This window comes from Apaloderma vittatum, unplaced genomic scaffold (genome assembly GCF_000703405.1).
Source record: "Apaloderma vittatum isolate BGI_N311 unplaced genomic scaffold, ASM70340v1 scaffold27154, whole genome shotgun sequence".
NCBI lineage: Eukaryota > Metazoa > Chordata > Aves > Trogoniformes > Trogonidae > Apaloderma > Apaloderma vittatum.
The window spans coordinates 24,897-48,822 of NW_009712534.1; the positions used below are offsets into that span (position 1 = coordinate 24,897).

At 40.3% G+C, this 23,926-nt stretch overlaps 1 protein-coding gene across 1 annotated transcript in view; it reads right to left on the bottom strand.

Annotated features, from left to right (window-relative positions):
* IGF2BP3 (insulin-like growth factor 2 mRNA binding protein 3) overlaps positions 1-23,926 on the bottom strand; it is a gene marked incomplete at its 5' end in the record, with an annotated part of 109,084 nt that overhangs the window by 13,772 nt on the left and 71,386 nt on the right. Inside the window, 5 exons of the mRNA XM_009868037.1 lie at positions 11,192-11,323; positions 13,208-13,343; positions 15,782-15,904; positions 16,475-16,609; positions 18,757-19,041. Of these exons, the coding sequence (XP_009866339.1) occupies positions 11,192-11,323; positions 13,208-13,343; positions 15,782-15,904; positions 16,475-16,609; positions 18,757-19,041 (811 nt within the window). The remainder of the gene's footprint in view (positions 1-11,191; positions 11,324-13,207; positions 13,344-15,781; positions 15,905-16,474; positions 16,610-18,756; positions 19,042-23,926) is intronic.

The following is a 23,926-nucleotide window of genomic DNA, read 5'->3' on the forward strand; positions in this document are numbered from 1 at the left end:
CCCATCAATCTTACAGAGGCTTCTGGGGATCTTAGGATGGAGGAAAATGAACTATAATTTAATCTTCCTCATGCCACGCCACATAAGTCATAGAGCTTTCCAGGAACTTCTAGCATGGGTTATATAAGAAATAGATTCCTAGATCTTAAACATATGTTAGAAGCACTAAATTTAGAGAACTAATTTCCCACTGTGTGGAATCGGAGCTTCAGCATTCACTTCCTTAAGAAGGCCAAGTTTGCTTAAACATATACTTAAAATTAAAAAACTAAAATATATATATGTGTGTGTATATATATATATCTTGGAGAACATCTGTCTGTAATGACTCTAGAAAGCATCCTGCGGTTCACCTTTTTTACCTCACAATTTTAAGGGCCTTAATGATATAGTTACAACTTTAAATACTTTATGGTCTAAACGTTCAAATAGCCTGCATTTGTTACTGAAGTTGTAAAGTTCACTAAGTCATGGAATTAGTTGAAAGTATAAAGCCAACAACGTTCTCTTCTGGGTGGTGGGAGGCCTGCACACGCTTGAGGAACATGGCTTTGGGAGAAGTAGTTTCTGTTTCGCATAGCTGGGGCACACAAACACCACCAGGATGTTCACTCACATGGAGGACTTAGTTTCTCAGATTTTAATTTAAAACAAAACAACAACAAAAAAAACAAGCCCACCAAAAAAACCCCTCCAGAAACAGATTTCTTAGTTCTAAGAAACAGTTTCTTCAAGAGCATGGTGACCAGAAACAATTAATTCAGTTCATAAACAACTGATAATACTTGCTTTGTTTCTACAGAAATCAGCATACTTTGAACACAAAACAGGCTTGATAAGGAATTTTCATCTATATCCAGCACATTAAACTAACAAAAACAATTTTAAATGCTGGTTTTGTCCATTAATTGAATCCCAATTTCCATCCAAATGCAGCCTGATGAAAATCAGAAGTTAAAAATTAATCAAGCAAATAAGAAAAACACCATTCATCATTTTTAACAGAAAAAGGAAAATATATATTAATCAAAGCAAATGTTTAAAAAGAAAGATACATTCACTGTATTAGCAAAGGGTAGCTGTGGTATTACAGACTACACTCATGTTTTCAGAAAGGTAACTAAAGTACAGGTGTAAAACCTGATAAGTCAACTTAAATCAGATTCATTCTTCTTTCTGCAGCTGTTGCCTGCAGAGTTAGAAAGATCTGTAGAGCCCAACAGGCTGCCCTTGGGATAAGCTTACTGTAACATTTCTGCCAAGACTTGATGCATCAGTTCTACAAACTGCCCCTCGCCTCAAAAAAAAAATCACACACAAGAAAGAGAGCTTTTCCCTTACCTGATAAGTTATCAGGAAAAAAAAAAAAAAAGAAAAAGCACTCCTCTTCATTTTCCATTTGCATAGCAGCCAAAGAATGGCCAGGCGAAGATGAAAACTCAGAAAAATAAAGATACAATTCTTCAGATAGACGTTGTTAGGGCAAAAAAAGTAGGTCACAAACCACCAGAATTGGAGAAATGGACATTGTAGCTGAAGAATGATATTTAAAAACCAAAACACACACAAAGAGAAAACCACAAAAAACCCCAAACACCAAAAAGAAAGACTATTGCCTTCCTGATTCTTCCCCCAGGTGAATCCCATCTTGGTGTCAGCTGACATTGCTGCTGGGTCAGTACACAGCTCCCTCAGCCCGTACGAGCGGGTGATCCCACCCTTTGCAGGGCTGTTCAGGGGACACGTTTGCTATTTATGTCTCTCGTGCTAACTTGATCGTTAATCTCAGTCTTTTTCTGCAAGCCTGCCAAGAGTACAATTTTTTTTTCCAGTTGTGTTTTTAAAGTGTCTCCATAGACACCCTTGCTCCATCAAATGTATGTGGCTGGTAAATCCATGGTAACATTTAGGAGGAGGTTGTAAATCTTTAAAAATATTGTACCCACTGAAGTAAATATAGGATTTTGTGTCAGACATCAATGGGAGCAGAATCAGACCTTTGCTGGTTTCTAAGCCCATTATGCGTCTCCAGTATATGTTTTCATTTACTCTAAACGTGCTGCAAATGAATTACCTTGGGATGAGACATTTGTTTTAGGTCACAAAGTCACATTATCCATTTCAAGCCAGAATAATTTTTTTGAGCTGAGAGGGAAATAATTAAAAACTATTTTAAGCCTGCATGGAACAGCCTCTGCCAAGGTTTGGCTGCCATCTAGCTTAGTGGGTTACTGGTGTTTTTTTGTTTTTAGATAGCAAACAAATCCACTTTATAAAGTAAAAAAAATACAACCAGCTATGATTGCCATTCTCCCCCTTCCCAACTGCCACAATCACCATCAGCAAGGCAAGGCAGATTTACAGATGACTCACTTGGTCTTCAGAATACCCTAAATTTTGCCAGGAAATAAGGTATGATTTTATTCAAACCTTCTATGAGACCCAAAGCCAAAGTTTAAACCACATATTTGCGATGCATTGTGAGGAATTATCCTGGCCTACAGCTATAATAAATGTTCTTATTTATTTAGTAATAAAACCATGCAGCAAGGGGAAACAAACATTAAGCCAAGTATCCTTGAAGATAGTCCAGCAGGATTCAATACCTTAATGAAAGATAGGCTTTTGACACTGGTGAACAGCCTTTGTTGGAAGCAAGAGACTTATTAAAGAAAACTTAAAGTCTTGGTAGATAAGTCTAACACGAACCACAGTTTTGCAGCATCATTGCAAATACCTCTTGAGTTACCATCTTTTACATCAGCCAAAGTGGTGCTGCCAGTGTAAGCTGACAGACTGAAGCCAACTTCCAAGCTTTTCAGATTTATTTAGAATAGATTCAAGCCCATGCTACAGCTCTTAGACTTTCCACCATGTTCGCTACCTGAAAATCCAGGGCTATTCTCAGAAGTTAAGAGTTCTTCACTGCTGAATTCAATTAGTCAAGAGCTAGCAAAATAAAATTTAAAAGCATCAAGGTACATTTTTAAACTTTGCTCTGGAAACCCCTGAAGCATCACGCATTTTCCCACGCACAAACCATACTGCCACCATCCATCCACCCAGGACTCCATCTTCACATGAACCCCAGATTGATGCAAAAGACTCGGGAGTGGTGGGAAGAATTTTCAAGTAAGACAAGGAACTCCCCCACAGCAGCTTCAACATCATGCTTGCAGCAAAGTTCTAGTGTGGCCAGGAGCTCATCACATCACCTTCCTCTGCCATCTGGGTGTCTGGGCTGGCAAACTGCTGTGTTCAAGGCAGAGTTGGCTCCCCCTTACCCTCAAGCAGTAGTGCTTCATCATGTAGGAAACATTCATGTCACTAGGTGAACCAAGAGCATGAACCTCTCCAAGGCAATCACAGCCCATGGGCAAGGCCACGTGGCTCTGCCTCTGCCCCCTCATTGTCCTGGGCACCCAGAAATCGTGTGGGTGGGAGCCCTCTGCCCAGCTTGCTGAACTGGTTCTCTCTTCTTGGTTGAAGACCTAAGCGACAACCCCCATCTGCATTTCCAGTTTGGAGACTGGTGCATTTCGACATCTGAAACTCAAAACCACAGCAGGGTACTACGCAATTGTCAGTACCTTAAGTGAGATGCTACTAAAATCATCTCACTTAGTACTACTCATTCCACTTCTTGGCTCTCAGCTTCAGTACTTTTCATCACCATCGTCTTCTAACCTGGCAAGTTGTGGGGATCTCCTCAGACTACTAGAAGTCACTAACAGGACCACACCTACCCAGAGTGTTTCCAACATGAAAACCTAGCCAGGAATGAGGGGGTAGAAATCACAGAAGCAGAGAAGGAACATTTTCTGGCAGGCTGGTTGTAAGGCATTTCACAAGCAGGAACAGGTCTGACATATTTCTGAACATGGCATGAACTTTATGTTTTTGAAAATCTGATTGGCCACAATGCCATAAAAAAAAAAAAAGGGCAACCTGCCACCTCTTATTCTGAATAGACAGCCAAAAGCAGAAATCAACATGAGGAACAGATTGTGAAACTACGTAAGCAGAAATTTCGCTGGTCATTCACAAGCAGTAAACATAGGTGTTTGGTGTTGCAACACTGCACAACCATCAAAATAAAAGTGCTCATGTACAGAAACACTTCCACTTCAAAAATCGTGGCTGTGACACACCAACCACGTGGGTACTATAGACTCCCAGAAGTTGCCCATAAAACTGTGGCTTTGAAAAATACAGATACTCATCATCTCTGGTTTACAAAGACACTGCTCTCAGATTCCGTGGCAGCTGCAAGAAAAACAGGTTATAAGTATACAGAAAGGTCACTTATTTTTTCATCATGTTTGATGAACAAATCAGAGATGGAGGTAGCTTCACCACAATGAGGATCTGACCTACTTTTGTTTCAGTCCTGAAGAAGCTCAGCACACTCCAGTATATTATTTGGCACCTTAAGGAATTACACTTCCCATTTAGTTAAACATTCAGAAAATGGTGAGCCTGGTGCTTAGAGCTTGGGAGTCTGAGATGTTCAAGGAAACAGGGATTAAATCTTCTTAATCAGATTCTTCTTAAGAATCTGGGAGCAGGGGACTAACACAAATTCTTATCTCATTCCAACAATTTTCACTACAAGTATTCAAAACCTGCAGTGAGGAAAAAGTAACTTTTAAGTGTGCATTACTTGTTAGTGTGTGATGCTGTTTGCATTCTGACAACATCAGAACTGCAAAAAGAGCTGTTAACTGGAGGCTTCAATGTCTTGGAAAAAAACTACCAGCTGTCAACTTGCCAGATATTTGTACATTGTACGGTGCCAACTGGATTTCTGGCTCCCTCGTTAGGGGGCAGTCCATCTCCAGAGGCAGAATACTTTGATTACTCTGGACACAGGTACCTGTCGAAACAGCATGGTAGGAGCAGGAGACTGAGGTGGTGGGGGCACCAGCCATTTTCTTCACAGGGCAGAACAATCCCACAACGGTACGCACCAGTCAGCGAATTTCTTAGTTGTCAAAAATGCATCATTAATGAATTTAAGTAAGCAGCAGGAAAGGTGTATTCAAGGCACTAAGGTTATATTCTCCAAAGGAAGGCCAATTAGTTGGTATTAGGGGTTTTTCAGACAATGCTGTTGTCCTATAGTGCCCTCCTCAAGACTGCTTGTGCTACACATGTATGGTTTTCATTTCAGTGATGTAAAACCATTTTGTGAAAACTCTGGCAAATTCTTCTTCACCCCACGAAACCACATCCTCTTTTGGCTGTAGGACAGCTCCTCACAAAATCATCTACTGCTTAACAAGCTAGCCAAATTAGGGCAATGCCACTTAGGACTACACACATTATAGATGTACATACTTTACTACCCCTGGGGAGTTTAGATGTAACAGTTGCATGAGCTAATCCTATCAAACCCAGACATCCAAAGGAGCCCAACTCCACCAAGTAAGAGTCAAAGTACCTGGAAACATAGGACAGTTTTTCCTCTTCCTTGTCTCTCATCTATGCTCAGGGCATCAAATGAAGGCCCTCAATGAAGCAATTTTTCATTTTAAATTACTTCTCTTTCCTGCCAAAAGCACAATACAGTTATTTCTTCTCTTACATCTACACGATGTAGAAAATCTCTTCTTTACTATTATTAAGAAAATTACTGGAGAATAAAAAAGGAATCTCTGTCTTGACCACAGTATCTTCTAAGGAGAAAGTTTTCCATTGGCATGTTCCTCACCTGCAACAAAAAGCTTCAAGAGATGGCAAAAAGAATAAAGGAAAGCAACCTATCAGTGCAGCTGTACAAGGCTTTTTTTTTGTTATCAGAAAAAGGTGGCTTGATTCCTTGGTTTTCTTTATTGTAGGAAAATTTTTATTATTCTTTTTTCTTCCTAGGAGCCTCTATGCATATCATATAACCTGAAAATTAACTGTGAGGCTAAAAAGAAGGTTAGAAATAGCGCATTTTGCAGGTAGAGCTTCAGGAAGCTACAACGGGTGTGCAAAAAAGACCAGCAGAGAAAGCAGTCCTACTGCAAGCGGGAGAACATCTCTTCACCTTCGCTAACTTGCACGCAGCAGAAGTTCAGCTGTTTCTTACAGGACCTTACAGATGCAGGGTGCAGCTGGCCTGAACTGCTCCCATGGAGGAAAGCTGTACCCTTCTCCCCTTCCTGCATGCTTGAGCATATCTGTCGTGCGACGGAGAGAGAGAGAATTAATTCTACCGCCCTGCTTCAGGACATTCAAGGGTAGGCTGAGCTCTCCACAGATTAGCCCTCCTTCCCCCATACCCTTGGTATGCCGAGTTTCGGACCCAAAGGCTACAAAAGAAGTGCAATCAGACATAAAATTAAATATACAAAGCTTCAAGGAAGGGTGCAATGCGCTAACCCCAGTGGATGGGCCGGGTATATTTAATTGCATGACTGTACAGAGCCAAACTCTAAGACAAGGATTTCTTGACTGTTTGGAACTTTAAAATCTTCTGTTCTTGAGACACCAGTACATACACATTCTCCTCAAAGTTCAGACAACAGAAGCAACAACTTGATCAAAACACCTCTGAGCAGTACAACACTACACCTGAAGCAGTTCAGCTGGGACACGTTCTAAGATCGTTTTTTTGTTGGCAGTGTCTCTTCTGGAAAACATACGCACGGGCCATATTCATAGATCCCAATTCTACGCGCAAGTGCTTGGCTCATGACATTCATTGCGGGTGACAGTAGGCAGACGGACAAAAGTATCTGCAATTGTGTCGGAACTGCAACACACACAAGCATTTATAAGTACAGAGTTAAGGAGAAAGATTTAAGGGTAAACAGAAAGTGGTGGTTCTCCAGACCCCAAAACAGCCGGCTGAGACATCAGCTACAAAGAAGCACAGAAAAGCTACCAGTCCTTAGTACGGTCACATGAGGGCACACGTTCATCAAAAAAAGCCCCATTAGTTTTTAAGCTATCACCAGGATCATAAGAATAAAATCATGCCTATCTGGGAACGTTCTTAATGGAGATATTTCTCAAGTGCTGCTTTTCCCTCAAACCCATCATTTCAATGCTTTTCTGATTCACCCGTCTTTTAGGAAGCTAGAGAAAAGCATGACAATCTTAGATTTTTGCAAAAAGAGACAGGAAAATTCAGAAATCAAAACACAACGTGCAGGCCAGTTGCATCCCTTTTAACTGACTACACAAAAATGAGTGCTTTAAACAGGCAAACAGAGCTTGGAGTTCACAAATTATGCAGTTGCAATATCGAGAATTGTTGCCAGTATAGGTAAATATTTAGAAAAAAGAATGGTTATGCTGCCCTAGATGTGGTGCTCAGACACTGCCAGCCACGTGCACACATACACGTCCTTATATCTGTAAACAGGCAGCTAACGAAGGACAACCTGTGCCATCCTGTGTGAACTCTTCTGCCAGGAAAAAGGGCAAAGCAACAACCAGATTCTCAGTGAGACAGAAACTGCACGGTGTTCGATTAAATTAGGTAAGGTTCTGTGCAATAAGACTTCAGCGTTACACACCAGTTTGAGCAATCATGCAGATGGACCATAAACAAGGAGGTCTCTCAATCATGTTGAAACATGACCCAGTCCAAGGAGCTAAATGCAACCCAGTGTTCGATAACATCGCTGTCTCCTAAGCTTGTGACACCAGATTACTGCTAAAGCAGCTGTACAACAGTGTTTATGCTCTCATCAAACTTTCCTTAAAGTTTTGCATGAAGAGGGAGGGGATGAAGCATTGCACAGCTCACATGAACACAGCTAAACCTATCTATTCACTCAGTCCCAAGCTCCTGAATACTCAGTTTTAGGAATACTTGGCTCCAGTTTTATATATGAGTGTTCAGACCTGTCACTTTAAGTTCTGGCAACGTTAACCAAATCCTAGATCTGTTTACTATGCAGATTTTTCTCTTTCCACCCATATAAAAAAGCAGCACCAGGAATGCAACTGAGAAACTTGTTTCAACAATTGAGATGACACCTGAGGTTTTTAGGAATTAATCCTACACAAAGTCACAGCAACATCTTGCCACTAGAAAACACAACATATGAAGGATCAGCTCCATATGGAAACTCCTCTGCAAATGCCCAAAGCTCACCCACCTATCTCTTCCTGTGAGTTCCTCCCCACAGCAAGGTGCAGAAAGGGTCAAAGATACTCAACCAAAAGCTTCATAACCCTCAGACACATCATAGCTGGGTCCCAGGGCTCGCTGTTTGGTTTGTAAGCACACGTTCACAAAAGGACTTCAATGACATTGGACGCCAAGAGGTCCCTGCTGATGGTGTGACTGCAAGCGCTGAGGAACACACCTTTCCTCAAACAAACAGGGACCAGGGAAGAGCCACCCACACCCAGCCCTGAGCAAGAGGCAAAATTTGCATTGACAAAAATAAGCAAGACAGCAGCAGGGTACACTTCTGATACTCAATGCCAGCAGTGTTTTCAGAAAGGATTTGGAGCTGACTGACAGGGATATCCTCAATGCCAGCTCACCAGTGTTCCCAAGCACTGAATGACATCCACTGAAAACAAGCTGAAGGGACTTGGGTGGTCCAAACACTTTCGGCAAAACAAGGAACTTTGTAACAACTAACTCGTAGGTAAATTGACCTAAGGTGTCCCTGTGATTTCATGATTAATGCTTCCTTTAGGACGTTCTTTCCGTGAAGGTTCTTCTACACACACCGACTTATTTTATTTCATCCTGTAGGTCACTTAAGAGCTCTCCTACATCCCCCTCTGTGGTTACCTTGAGCTTTTCAAAAGGTTTCCATTTCTTCTTCAAAATACAGCTAGTCTTTTTCTTTTACTCTTTCTACTTCTACATGCCTCAATATCCTTTTTATCAGTGTCTTAAAAACTGTTCTAGTAGAGGAGTAAAACTCAGAAATTACAGAAACTATCTTCATACACAAACAAGATTTTAAAGTCTTTGTCTAATAAAGCACAAAAAAATAAAAAAAATTAAAGATGGAAACCTTGTTTTCTGGAAAACTGCATCCATTAAAACTCATACTTTTCCTTGTTTTCCTCTCCCCGGAGAGGAAGCTACTCCAAGTAATCTGAGGGTCTGAGGTACCTGAAGCCCACAAAACCACCTATTCTTTTCCAGATAAGGTCACATATAAGTAAGAAAAAGTGAGATAGTTTCAATTGCTCCTGCTTTTATTTCAGAAGCCCTCAGTATGAGATTCAGGGGCTGTTTTGGTACCACTTCCAACATCCACAAAAGCCACCAGAGTTTATAGCTTCTTTTTGCATATTAACTTATAAGTGTAGACCATCTGGAACCAGAACTTGTTCAGAGAACTGAGCAAACAGCATGAACAAGAGCAAGAAAGGGTTCAGACAGTATGGTCCTTCCGGCTGTAAAGTTTCTACACTTTCATACAATTACACCTGTTCCTTGATGCCTTTTTTCCAGATGTTGCCACTATCCTATTTCCAGAAACCTAGAAACTGCCAGATATCCTCTAGCAGGCCAGAAAAGGTGCACCTGGGAAAGATAAAGATACACCATCAACAGAGGGACAGGCAGGAATAATATTGAAACCACCAAATTCAGCATTGTTTAGGTGCATGTTTAAAGCAAAAGCAAGAAAGAACCACAACAAAAGGGAAAAGTGGGAAAGAAATAAAAATAAACCAAGTGAGGAACAGAACTGTAAGCTTCCAATACGACTCTCAAGAATAGCAAAGTAGTTTGCAAAACTGGAGTAAAAAGAAAGAGCTACACTTTTCATTATCACTAAAGCAGAAAAAGTTGTATGGTGTTAAAAAAACATCTCTAGTTTAACTTAAAAGAAATAAATTGAGGCAATCTATAACTACTGATGGCATTTTTATTCAATACAATGGAAGCAAAAACCTGTACTTTTTTAGTCCAGTCTGTCACTCTAATAAAACTGCAGAGGGACTGGGGGGAGACAATTTGTCATAAATAGAGGCACTGCTATTAGCAGTAAAATAACTGAGCATGAACACATTTCCATTGTAGTTTTCACTGGAGTAATTTTTCCTGATAAAGCCACTATTATACTCAATATAGTTTATAACACATTCATAGCACTCAAGTTGTTCATTCCCACAAACAATGCTACGAGTGTGGAATTTTTCCTGTTCCTTGCAGTGACACTTTCTTGGCTTCTTCCTCTGGGAAAAATATTTAGGCAACAATTACCCCTCAGTGCAATATATATAGACCCACTTGAGTTATATGATAAAGTTCAGCATACTGTGTTGCATTTTCACTTTTCTAGTTAACAAAGAGTCCCAGCCTTAGCTCTCTAGATGCTATTGCTGAGCAATGACGAGTGCAAAGTCAGTCACCCTGGAGTTTGCAAAGCTCTGTCATCCACCTGTTAGGGTTCACGTTGAAAATTGATCTTTCATTGAGTTGTTAACAAAAGTCAACACCAGCAACAGGGAAGAGAGATGAAAAAGAATCCCTTTCTTTGTGTAACAAGGTTGTCTTTTCTTGATAAAACAGAGCACTGTCTCTTTCTAGAAAGACTCCAGAGCTTTCTGATACACCAAATTATCTTCAGCAAAAGACCTCACTTACAATTACTGATCAGCACTGGATTTGAATAAGATTCTTTTGAACTCTTTCACGTATTTCTTAGACGGCAATGTGGCAAGTAAGTCGCAGCTTTCTGGAGATTAATCCATATAATTTAAATTTAGCAATACTGCATTTCAACAGGGTTTGGTACATTTATAAAACTACTACATTCAAACATATTTTAGCTACATATAGCTCCTCGCTTTATGACGAGATTTTTTTTTTTTCCTTTCCATATCAACAGGAATACAATTGCAGACCAGCGTTATTAATTGCAAATTTTAGCAATTTTTAAATTCTATTTTCTATGAGTTTTCTTTCTGAAATAATTCAAGTTCTCTAGAAAATAGGATCTAACACTTTTCTAAGTACCACCATTTTCTGGTTTCACTGCGCATTTCACTAAACGACCAATGAATGCCTGCTCCCGACCGCAGCCACATGATATATTTTCAGTGCGCAAGCAGGAAGACAGACAACATTTAGAAAATTGACAGTACACAGCTACTAAAACACTGTTCTCAGTTCTCCAAGGTAAATTGGCAAAATCGATTAGTTTTGAACAGGAGTGTTGTATGGATTAATATCACCATCCACTAACCACCCCAAATCAGAGACTGCTCTTACCCCAAATGGTGGATATGAAGCAGCAGCAGCAGCAGAGGCAACACTCACTGCGGGAGGTGGTATTCCTGAAGAAGAAGGTGGGAACAGACCCAAGGCATTCAGATTTAATCCAGGAATTAAATGTGCTTGAAGCTGCAATGACAGAAGAGTTATTTAAGATTTTCAATCCTGGTTATTAACTTTCATCAAAACCCTAGTTGGTATGGCTATTAACCTTTTGAAAATATGTCAGTATGTTATTTTTTTAAAAAAAAATAAAGTTCATCTGCATTACCCCAAGGACTCTGCTTCAAACCTATTTCTCAGACATATGCATAGACCAAAACCATTAAAAACATGTAGGAAAGACAGCTGGAAATCACTTGCAACAACTTAATCAGTGAAACATATGACAAACTTGATAACTAGAAGTTCAGGCAATAGTACATTTGCTTTCAGGGTGAAGAAAATTATCACAGAAATAATCTAATAATTTTGGCTTTATACCAAGGTGGCAGCCTTGTAGGAATAGAGAAAGCCTGTGCACAACCTGACTTTCATACACGGTGGGTATAGGCCAAACTAGAACCCCCATCCTCCCTCCCATACCCTTTTCCTCCCATGCCGTGTAAAAGATGAAGATATCCCCAGCCTTGGCTGGGAAAGCATCAGCCATAAAGTTGCACATCCCTTACTTGACCACACCTGAGAAAAGCAGCAGCATCATGTAGTAGGAAGAATTTCTCATCCGTGACACAAAAGTTGTCAGTACCCTTTTTCACTTTTTCAGATTATTGCCCAGAAATATGGCTATGCATGAGAAATACCTCAGCTAGAAACAGACAGTATCTCAGGCCATCAAGATAAGCCACTCATGAGACACCAAAGAAAACCCCCAAAACTCCACCAACTAAAAAACTACCCTAATAAAACTACAGAGTAAACTTGAAATCCATCCAGTGACAGAGGTGGTTTTCTGCTTACCACATCCTTGCCAAACAGCAGAGCAGCCTCAAGCTCACCCCGTGTTCCTGCTTGCTTTATGAAGCAAAAATGTACCACTATAACATTTTATTGTGTTCTTGTATGTAGGTTGTGTCCTGCAATTTGCTTATAGTATAGGAGGAAGGGGAAAAGTAAGGAAAAATATTTTCTCCAGCCGCTAGAAAAACAATGAAGAACAGCCATTTCTAGAAAATCAGAGACTATGGTAAACTGAAGAAAATATTTCCAGTCTGATTCTAGACCATAAGATTTAGCTACACACACAAAAAGCTCTTCATAGCTTATCATGAATCTCAATCATTTCTCAATATGCATTAGTAATACTTTGGCAAACTAATGAGGTGTGTTGGTTTTATTAAACAGTCACCAATCATCTTTGAATAACTAAAGGCCTTTATCTTCTATATCAAAAAAAACCTTAATAAGACCTTCTTTAATTAAATAATTGAAAGCAGGAGGGATCCTTCTTTCATATGCTGTTATGATTTCAACATGACAAGGCTAGGAACCACTACTTTAAGAAACACACAGACTAGAACAAGTAAACTACAACAGTATGGAAACACACATTCCTTTAGGTTTTTGCAACAAGAAAAAGATGAAATGCTTATTCATTTCCTCAATCTAAATCAACTTCTCAGTTCCCCTACTCAAAACAAACCGGAGAAAGCCTTCATTAAAATAGCATACATATGTACATAAACAACAAAAGTCCTCGTCCAAGCCCCACAAACTAATACAAGAGGCAACAGAGGAAAGTTGCAACAGGGAAATTCTGATGTGATATTAGGAAAGAAATATTCACTGTGAGGGCAGTGAGACAGGGTAGAGGCTGCCCAGAGAGAATGTGGAATTTCTACCCATGGAGTTGTTCAAGAGGGCACAAGACCCTGCACAACCTCGTTTAACTCTGAAGTGGGTCCTACATCAAGTAACCCCCCTGCTGTGCCAGGTGACCTCCAGAGGTCCCTCACACCTAAATGCTTCCCTGGTTCAAGTCCTAGAAAGAGCCCGGGCCACAAGGCGACTCACGTTCATAGCAGCAATATCATTTTCATAGGACTCCCTGATTTTCTTCATAATTTCTTCCTCAGCCTTGGCACAAGTTTCAATACTGCCTTTAACTGTAATGGTCCTTTCTGGATTATAGAGTGTCAAGTCCTGCAATCTGCAAATTAAACAGAATCACGGTTAATTAGCAAAGAGCGGAGGGCAATCCAGGCTTATCATTCGAGCGCGGCGACATCCAAGCTCGTCGAGTTTGCCCTTCAAGGAGTGCAGTATCAATTCGTAGCGGGGCTCAAACACAGAGAATCTGGAGAAACTCTGTCCTCACAGCAAACGCAACAAGAACCACTGCGGCAAGGTTTGGCATTAGACAGTTGAGATGTTCTCAGGTGCAACACAAGATGGAAACCATCACTCTCTGTAGGAGCATGAGCTGCGGAGCAGTGCACCACTGCTCAGCTTCGTACTCCACACCAGCCCCACCAACAGAGAGAGGGCTTCAGACATTTGAAACATCTCAGAAACACAGATCGTAAGAAACTTTCTTTCCTTGAGAACAACAGCGCATTCCTTAAGGAAGGAGGGAAAAAAACTCCAACCCTCAGTGAAACTGCAGGAGAGCCTCCAAATCCTCATAACAGGAAACCCAAAAGCTAGGTGCAAGTCAACATTTGCTCCAAAACACTAGTAACAAGGAACTGAAAGGATTACAGCCTTAAACTAGTGCTTTGTTAGGTAACAAATACTGACCTACTACAGTAAAACAGAAGAAAATGACTGGGAAGCCATGACATACTGAGAAAAAGTGAGCTGAAGAGGTGAAGATGACCAAAAAAACTCACCAAAACAAAACCAACAACAACAACAAAAAACATTCGGAGCAGGATGCGGGAGGGGAGAGGAGGCCCCTGGCAGGGCAAAGTGGGGAAGAAGCGTGCAAGGCTGGTGATCTTGCACAGCAGGCAGCGTGGAAACCTGCGCATCTCAGTTAAGCAGCTGCAAGAACAAAATGCATCCAACAAAGCAACCTTTAAGTTTCCAGCATGTGAGCACTGCGTTACTGCCTCGGGAAGGAAAGTGGAAATCACCCCAAAGAAAATTAAAAACATTTTCCTAAAACAGCTGTCTTACTTTATGGACAAGCTTACCAAAATGCCTAAATGAAGAGATCAGGAGAAAGACTAATTAGATAAAGTGGGATCGATGGGCATAGATGTTCTCTTTTGTGCACCGACTAAACCAGGCGACTTCATGGGGCTGTTTCAGGCAGAGCATGACAAGTACAATCTTGAGGCCAAGAATTTAATGCAAATAAACCATTAACTTGCTAAATTAGAAAAACCTCTGTGTTTACAGACAATGTGTTATTTGTGTCATCATCAATACAGACAAGCTGGTTTCACGGAATGAAGACCATTATCCAATTTACCCTGTACATATTTTTTTCCCTTTAAGAAACAGCATTAACAGTCGGTGTACTGTTTGCAAAGAGAATATTTATGCCAATATGCTGGCCTTAGAAAACCTATTCTTGAAACACACTTGTTTGGGTATTGTTTCTCCAATTAATTCACTTCTCTTCCTCAGAATCACAAGCTTCACATACCTTCGGGAAAGTCTCAGGTTCTTTCACATAGTTTTGTGCTTCCTCTCTTTGAGGGACCTCATTCACTCTTAGTTTGTTTGCCTTCATCTGAGCTATTTTCTGCAGTACCTCTTTTTTTATTTTTTTATCTCCTGCACTTATTCACACCTCTTCACACCTCTTCATGTGTCTTTCTCCCTTTCCTACAGCCTAAGTGCCCTATTCCCACTCTGGCTAAAACTTAAGTCAATGCTTGAATGCTTAAGTCAATGTTCTGAAAAACATGAAAGTTCTTTCCAGAGTATTCATTATTCAAGAGGTTCTCTGAAGATATTACTGCAGGGTAAAACTAACGTAATAGCCAAGCTGCTACAGAGATATCGATCTAATCAGTGATGTGCAGATTTCTAGTGAAGGTGAAAACTCCTGTTTAATCTCAGCTAAGTTTGGAAAGGTCTGTTACCTTCACAAACTCACAGACTAAAAGCTGTTACTTTGAAGCAGACTAGTCAATGTATCCTGGTTTGGCTGCTAGCGGGACAGAACTGCTAAAAATACTCTTTTCAGTATTCACTTTATTTCATTCCTTCTAGTCCAGAAATTTAATCTCTACCAGAAACTAAGACATCATTCATTGTTTCACTCATTTTCACATGTGGCTCAGAACCCATCTAGTCTTATAGCTTCAAACACGTAGCATCATTACATATGGTATAATATGGTAAAAAGAACTAACACTTAAAATATAGTCTAACAGAGGTTCCACTTAGCCTATGTTATTTTTAGTCCTGCTCTTAACTGAGTTTACAATGAAGACTCACTGTTTACGTTAAATTTAACTGAGCTTAAGTAACAGTTTAATCCGTGTTAAGGAAAGGCCTCCAAAAGGCTGCTAATCTCAGCCTTCAAAACACACACAATATTTTTGTAAAAACTCTGTACCTGAATGTACCACAGCAGCACTGCTGCTATTTGGGACATCTAATCAAAAGGTTAAGTTGCTGAAAACTTACGGAGATATTGTGATTTTAGTATCTGTATCCTGTTCAATTTTCTTCAGGTTTCTTCCTTCTTTGCCAATGAGTCGGCCAACAAAGTTGTTATGTGCCAATATCTTCAAGGGAATTTCTTCTGTACTGTAACAGAGGTTAAACCCAGTGAGACTTTTGTACACCAGAGTGCAAGTTTCTGTGTGTTACGGATAAATTTTATTTTCCTAGAAGTGTCTACAACTCCCATTCACTCACACATGCTTATACTAGATGCAGAATGAATCTAAGTGCAATGCACATTTCAGCATTATCATCTATAGCTTCATTGTAACTTACCTGCTAAATAAACTCAGACTGAAGTAGCAAGAGCTGCTGGGAAAGAAGAAATATACCTTAAAGCTTTTAGTGGAGCTCACAACTTGTTACGCTCACTCTGATTAAAAGCTATTAGTTGCTCAAGAAACTTCAGTATTTGCTCCAGTTCAGCTCAAAATCACAGCCAGACAATGGCTGAAAATGTAGATGTGTGCTGGGGCTAAATAAGCAAGTAGACTGTCCTGAAAGGAAAAGAGTCTTAGTTCCTTTACCTACTTAAATATGGATAATGGTAACAAAGATGCACTTGTTAACAGTTTTTAAAGAATATGTCTTTAAATTAAGTCAACAAGAATTCAGAATTCTTAATGTTTCCATAACGAAATGCTTTTTACTCACAATTTAGTATCTTGAGCTTCCTTTTGCATGATCTCCATAATAATTTTACAAGCCGTTGAGCAGCCTTCAGGAGTTGAGTGGATGGTAATTGGTTTCTCAGCAGCACCTGCATTTTCTTTACGATGAATATCAATTCTTAAAAGGAAGAAAAACAGTAACTGTAACCATGTACTATATGGCAAGCCTTGCATATTTCCAACTCTCATAAAACTAATTTTTTTTTGAGCTAATACTGACTACCTTTCCACGGTTTAATTTGCAAAGTATACAACTACTTAAACATCTCCTAAATACTATTTTTTCGGTGTTATACGGAGCCTCTGCTATCCTGATTTTTCAAGCTGAAGCACGTCTTTGTGGACACTGATATCTCTCCTTTCCTCACTAAACTCCCATTAAGATATTCAAGGGAGTCGTTAGGTAGAAAATCTATGGTAAACCACTGAAGATGAGAATTCATCAAGCTTTCCCAATGCTCTATCACCAGCCCTGTCACTCCGCTAATGACAAGTGTGCAGCTACAGAGTACAGTCGGGCTTTGTCCCATCTCGTCTTTTTTAATGACCTCAGCAGCGCAGTTTCCTTACACCATCCTGCTAGCAAGTAGTATCCTAGTACTTGCATTCCTCCTCAGGATTACTTTCATATGCTTTTTAAGCCCCAAATTTGTCCTGACATTACCTTTCCTCTAGCTCCACTCTCTACCACCTTAAAACTATTAGCCTTAGTCTACACTGTGGCTTTTATAGGTCTAGGAATTAACCACAAACTAATTACAACCTGCAGCAAGACAATGACTTGGATATTATTTGTCCCCTGTCAAAAGCTGCAGGTCATATACTCTTTCTACCTCTGCTTTTTGCTTCTTCCCCTCCCACATCATAGCTGTTTCCAAACTTAAACAACCACGCTGCTTTTCAATAAGCCTCTTTATTTTTCTAGTTCTTTCTGATATTGAAAATTCGTTTTGTTTCACAATGCAGCACTGTCTAAGAAGCTCTTTGTGCGACTAGAAGTGGATGACATTTCTTTTTTTATCCCCAAACCAATTAAAACATCATCCTTGAAGTCACATATCTGTAAAGTTAGCAACCTGTGATTATTTCTGCTCTATCTAGCCTTCTTTTAAGAGATAAAAGCTTTCCTTATGCCAATCTTGAAGGATTTTTATAGTCTGAGAATGAGACTTTTTACGTATCACCTGAAAACCTGGTTACCCACAGGCAAACTACAACCAAGTCTTGTCAGGACACCACAAATCTCTTAAACCTGTGTTGTTAAACACAGCAAATAGTCTCCTGGGTTACAACACGCTAATGAGAGGTTGGAAGGAGCATCATGATAATCCCGGGTTTGGGGGGGAGGGGGAGCCTGTTGGGGCGAGTGGGAGGTGCAATTAGAGAGGACTCTTATCCTCATTAACCATTCTCAAAACTGAAGCCATCCACGGTCGTGCCCCTCACACCCAGCTCCATGTCCTGCTGCTCTGACTGCAGAGCCGGGGGCTCACGCCGGCACTCTGCTAACGGCAGCATCTTTCACTCTCTGCTCTTAGGGGCATCCTGGAAGAATTCTTTCAATACGATCCCCACCTCCCTCCACATCTGCGCTGAGCTCTTCCTTGTGGGTAGGGATTTAACATGCACTGAAAACAATCTCCTCCAGCATCTCTAGACCCTAGTGCTCTAAGCTTCTTAGGTCACTTAGCAGCTTGCTTTTTGCCTCCTGTGCATTGCCTTAAGCTGTGTTTTGGTGTGGTCTGCAACATGACAGCAACAAATGTTGAAATACACCAGGAACACATGGGGATGAGGTGTAAGTAGTAGCAATGGGAGATAGGAAGGTTATTTCTTCCTTCCCTCTCTCAAACTGAAAACATCCATAAAACCTAATGAAGGCCTAAATTAAACTAAAAATAGAATGAACACTTAAAGACTTGGATATGTCATCACACTGACTGTACATCCCAGAGACCAACATATCACAGCTCTTTCAGCTTCACTTTTTGTGCTAGAACCTCATTAGTCCACCTGTAAGCAAACTCCCTGGCATCATGTACCATCTTACAAGCACTGCCTAATTTCTTTTTTTTTTTCAAGGGAGTCAATATTTCAGCATGTTTCAAGGACAGAACTCAGTCCTTAAATAATTCTTACAGAAGATTTCCTTCACACTGTTATCTTCATTTGCTCTCTGACCACACAGGTTACCTGTGGAGTTTTGGTTTTTTTCTCCCTCTACATGGGAGAAGCTTACAACTACAGTTTTGCAACATGACTTACTTGGACTGTGTCTGCTTCGTAATGTTTCTGATTGTCGCTCCTTCTTTCCCAATGATGGCTCCTACGAACTGCGTGGGAACCAGCATCCGCAGAGGAACGTCCGACTGTGGTTTCTGCCTTGTGGTTGCACCGGGTGACCCTTGCCTTGGAGGACCCCTCTGTCCAAATCCACGTCTTCCCTGAGGATGCTGTTGCGGAGGTTGCTGGGCAGCCATTTCATCAGGGATGTATGCAACTTTCAAGGAGTAATTTTCAAGCTGAAACCCGTTCAGTTTTTCTATTGCTCTGTTTGTTTGGAAAGGGAAGGAGAGGGGAGGAAGGAAAAACAATAAGAAAACCCAACACAATCACATATGTGGCCTTATGAAAAGACAAGTTCTTCAGAAAAAGACTTCTGTTCTTTCTAAATTGCATGACAAAGGTAAAAATTGGTTCCAAGATGAAAAGTCACATCCAAAATTCTTCAGTCAAGATTTTGATTACACAGCTTTTTTCTTCTTCTTCAAGTCACCGTATTAAGTACTACAAGTTAGTTCTTGCTTGCTCTGGGCTTCTGTGCACTTTAAAGGTTTGCTGGTGCAATCCTATCAGCAAAACCTCACAGGAGACAGAGCTTATACACTCAAAAGCATTCTTTTGCCTGATTTAATTTAAATCAGTTTCCCAAATAGAATTAAAGCTGCACCAGAGGGAAAACATTTTAGCTACTATCACAGCACCTTCATTAGCGATTTTGCCAGCACAGCTATTTGGCTGGAGTTTTTGCAATAACTGACATAGCCATGATGTGGAGGAAAAAAGAAAAAAAAAGAAGTATGAAAGCCCATGGTTCATTCTCAGGAGGAAAGAAAGCTTTCAAAGCCAGTCAATGGTATCTGAAACACCACTTACCAGACCAACTTGCCAACTAGTCCCGTTGTAAGCAGGTTTAAAAGTTAACCAATAAATCTAAACCAATATATCTGCTGAACTCTCCAAAGGTGTTAGAAAGCATTTAGGTGGTGTTTCAAGTTCTCTTGTGCTTTTAGGCAAAGCAGAGTTCCCTCTCTAATACCACAGGGAGATATTGCCCAAATGCACACAATGCACTGGCACCGTGACCCATCGCACTGAATAACCTCCCAGTCACTCAGCTCTCCCGAAGTTTGCAAGTTAACCTGACCTGCTGGCCTCCGCAGAGGGAGCACAACTCAAAATCTGGAGAGTGGAAGATCTCCTACCCATAAGGTAGAGTCAGTATTATTAAAGATCCAGAAAACAGCAGGAAGAACTAAGCTACACAAAACACACTGCTAAGTTAGTGGTATAAAGTTCACATATTTGCCCAAGAAAGGCATTTCAAGTTTTGCTTCAGAAGGCATATTTATTCAGATTATTGGCAATATGTCGATTTCGTAGAATGTTTTGGGATGGAAAAGACCTTTAAAGATCATCTAGTCCAACCACTGACACTGATTATCACTGAAACATGCATTAATTTGGGTAGTTTATAAATGCTATTCTTAATCTAGGACCAAAGATTATGGATAGATTTTGTTTAATGACAGAAATTAAATTAAAAACAATAGTGGGATGGAGGAGGTTTCCAACTCATATTAAATAACCCACCAACATTTTTACTGAAAATCCTCAATATCCATATGCTTTGGAGCAATGCATTTGGAATTCAGAAGCTTGATTCTGTCCCTCCATTCAAACATGCATGCAGGAGGTTACTGTCAGTTTATGCTACCCTCAGCAGCGCTTCTACTCCTCCCTCTACTGTAGAGATGAAGGACAATGTTAGCCAATTGTCTAAATTTTTTAGGGCAGCCAGTGGAAAAAATAGCACTATTCATCTCCTGAGTGTCCCATTTGACAGTCTGAGTCTCAAGCAACAGCTTTGCAGGTAAGACATAGTACGTGGGTACTGGGGATAACACATGCTTCATCTCCCTGGGGCTGAACCAGCATCATCGAAATATTCCAGTCGAGCAGTAAAAATCTCACAAGAAAAATCGTAATTTGTGTCTTTGGAGCAGCGTTTAATAAGAGCTGGTAATAAATAAGGCCCAAGGCAAGGCCAACGAACAACAAGAAAAGCGAAATATTGAATAACTGATCACTGCTCATTAAATACTTCTGTTCACCAAATGAGACACAGGTCCTTTGGGAACAGGGCAGGAGTGTAATTGCTCCCATAACAGAAGAGTCTCTTACAGCATATGGCAAAAGATAGCTGGATTAATATTTGCTTGAGGTTACTTCAAAGCTGACATTTCTTAACTTTTACTCCATGGGCTTTGAGGAACATTTTGTTACACAGAAAGCCGTGTTTACAGAACAGTAAGAGTAGTGAGCAGTCAAACTCATGAAACTTGTGTTCCTATGGATTTGTCTCTCAAGTTTTAGTTCCTGCATAGGTTTCCAATGCCTGAAAAGCATTTCGCTGAAGTCTTTCTCAGTGAAGATCCTATCCGGGAAAGGGGTCTGGAGCCTTTAATTTTTATGCAGCCTGAACATACTAAGTTCTTGTGGTTACAAATACAAGACACCTCTGTTTCTGGGTTGAGTTTTACTGAAATACGCCAAAAAGCTGAACTGCTACTAGGGAGGGAAATGGCATCACCAGACAGGGCAGTTGCACAAGCCCTGTTTCTTTTGGAATCGAACCTCAAGATGTCGGAGAGATGTTCACCAACAATTTTGCAGATGTGCTGGTAGGCTCCAGATTGACATCCGGCCCAACTTACTCCCTTCCGTGCGTTCATTAGACAAGTTCAGACATTGCTTCTTTCCCAAAATCCTTCAATCTCCTCTGGCTTTAAAATGTCCTAAGACCAGAATCCCAGCCCTAATATAAGACGTTACATGAAATCAGTGCACAAGTCTTCTCAGTCTTCCTTAGGAGAGATGGGGGAAGAAAAGACTAGGCTTTTGTTTGCAATCAGTTTTCACAACAAACACTATACAGCAGCAACTGACACACACACACACACACACACACACACACACTGTTTCTGGAAAGAATGTTGGAATTTTTCTACTTAAGAGCAATTTAGAGATTGCTAAATGGTTCTATATGACTACAGGTACCTTAAATTCAAGGCAGACTGAGAAGAGTTCATTTGCTACCGTGGAAAATTAATTATGTCAGCAGTGAAAAAACCCCTGGCCACCAAAGCTATGGCATAGAAAAACAACATACTAAAAAATGTTGGATAGGTTGGTTTTGAGCAAATATTTGAAGGCAGACAGCTTTAAAGTTCATTTCTGTGTTTAAATATTAGAGATACTACAGTATCTGCAGTACCGCGTATTAGATTCTCTAGTACACCAGAGATACTACAATAGTACCACTTGTATAAGTTAGTCTAGATATTTATAGAGAAAACTTTAAAAAAAAAAAACTAATTCTCCTTCTGAGTCAGAGAGTTCTCCATACTTTATAGACTGACTTGTTTTATAATGATACTTGTTCAAGTGATGGGAAATCAGAAGAGTCAGTAGTTAAACACTGCTCTCTTAAGCCTTTTGCAGAACTGATGTTTCCTGGGTAGGTGGTCCCTGATTCTGCACTGATTTGGGCACACACAGGGGGATGCCAAGATAACTAACTTACAGTGATGCAGCAAATACTTTAAGACCATTGAGTTCAGTCACTCTGGCTGTTGAGCCTGGCCTTCATATTTCAACATTTGACAGTTTTCATTCTTTTTTTTTAAGTAGTATCATGCACCTTTATTTAAATGTTCTGAACTCAGTTTTGTGGCACAAAACATAGCACTGGAATCGGGCAAGGTGGCGGCTCAGTAGTCTAATATCATAACAAGCCCAAAATTTTAGAAGCATCTAGACACCGCTTCAGGATAGAGAAGAGGAAAAAGACAAAAAGAGAAACCAAGAAGAGAGATGAGTGAGTGACAACTATCTTCTAGATGGATGCAAAATTCCTGTAAAACAACATCTAGGACAGCACTTGCTATGGGGGGAGCCATCCCTATTCGCCGGGAAAGCCTGAGCCTCAGAAGAAAGCAAGTGACTGGTTCTTCACAGCGCTAGCGGCACCTGTTTCAGTCAAGGCTGCCATCATTGTCGCAGTCCACCAAATAAATATATCTGGAATGCAGGTTCTTTTGTAAAGCATGTAGTTGCATTGACTGATCACCTCCAAAACTCAACTCCAAACCACAGCAACATCACCTCTGCCTAAAGGCCACGTAGGTTATCTCTGTCAGAGGGTGGCTACTGGTACGTACTGAAACAATCCATGAACCAGCTTTTATGCAAGGGAAGCCTTAAAGTCACTTAATGAGGACAGAGAAAAATTTGGCAAACTTCAAGAGGTGCTCTCCTCTCCCAAATCTTCTTTTGAAATTAGTATTTAGTGGAAATGGAAAATCCATTTCATACACCAGCAAGAGCTGGTGCACGGGGGTTTCATAATGTAGTTCAGAATTTTTTGATAACACAAATTTATTAAGAGGCTGAAGTGACTCCTCCCTGTGCTCTGCTGAGATGTATAGCAGCCTGGCTTATGTTCACGAGACACCTGCTCAGAATAGGATAGCCACATAAAAATGAAACCTTTAAACAAATACGTTGAAAATTAGCCACCTGAGTTTTTCCCATCAAAATGGCATCTCACCACTGTCTTCTCATGAGCTACCTGCCAGAGGATGTTTGCCCAGCCTTCTCCCTTCTGACGCTACTGGAGGTTAAACATCCTAGTTAAATACAGTAAAAGCACCAAGTTTTGTGCTGGAAATCATACATCCACTGATAGCATGATGACACTAAGCACTAGGTGGAGAACACATTTCACTCCCACATGCAGCTTGTACGTACACCACCTTTCTTTTTTCCTCCCTGAGCAGATACATTTGCATACTAAGACAACAGATATGCATGATAATTTTTCTTAGGTGTAATGATGCTTTCTTGCATTAAACATAGTTTTCATTAGTATTTCTGAAAATAAAATTAAAAAAAAATAATAAAACTCAGCTTATAATCATACACCACTAAATTTTCAGTATTATTGTTCCTATGGCAACATTAGCCCTGACCCATGATGGCATGTAAAAACATTAGTTATGTGAACTCGTATTTATTCATCAAGGATATATGTTGTGTGCATACACACAAAGATTCACACTTCATTGAAAGAGTAAGAAAAAAATACTTTCTT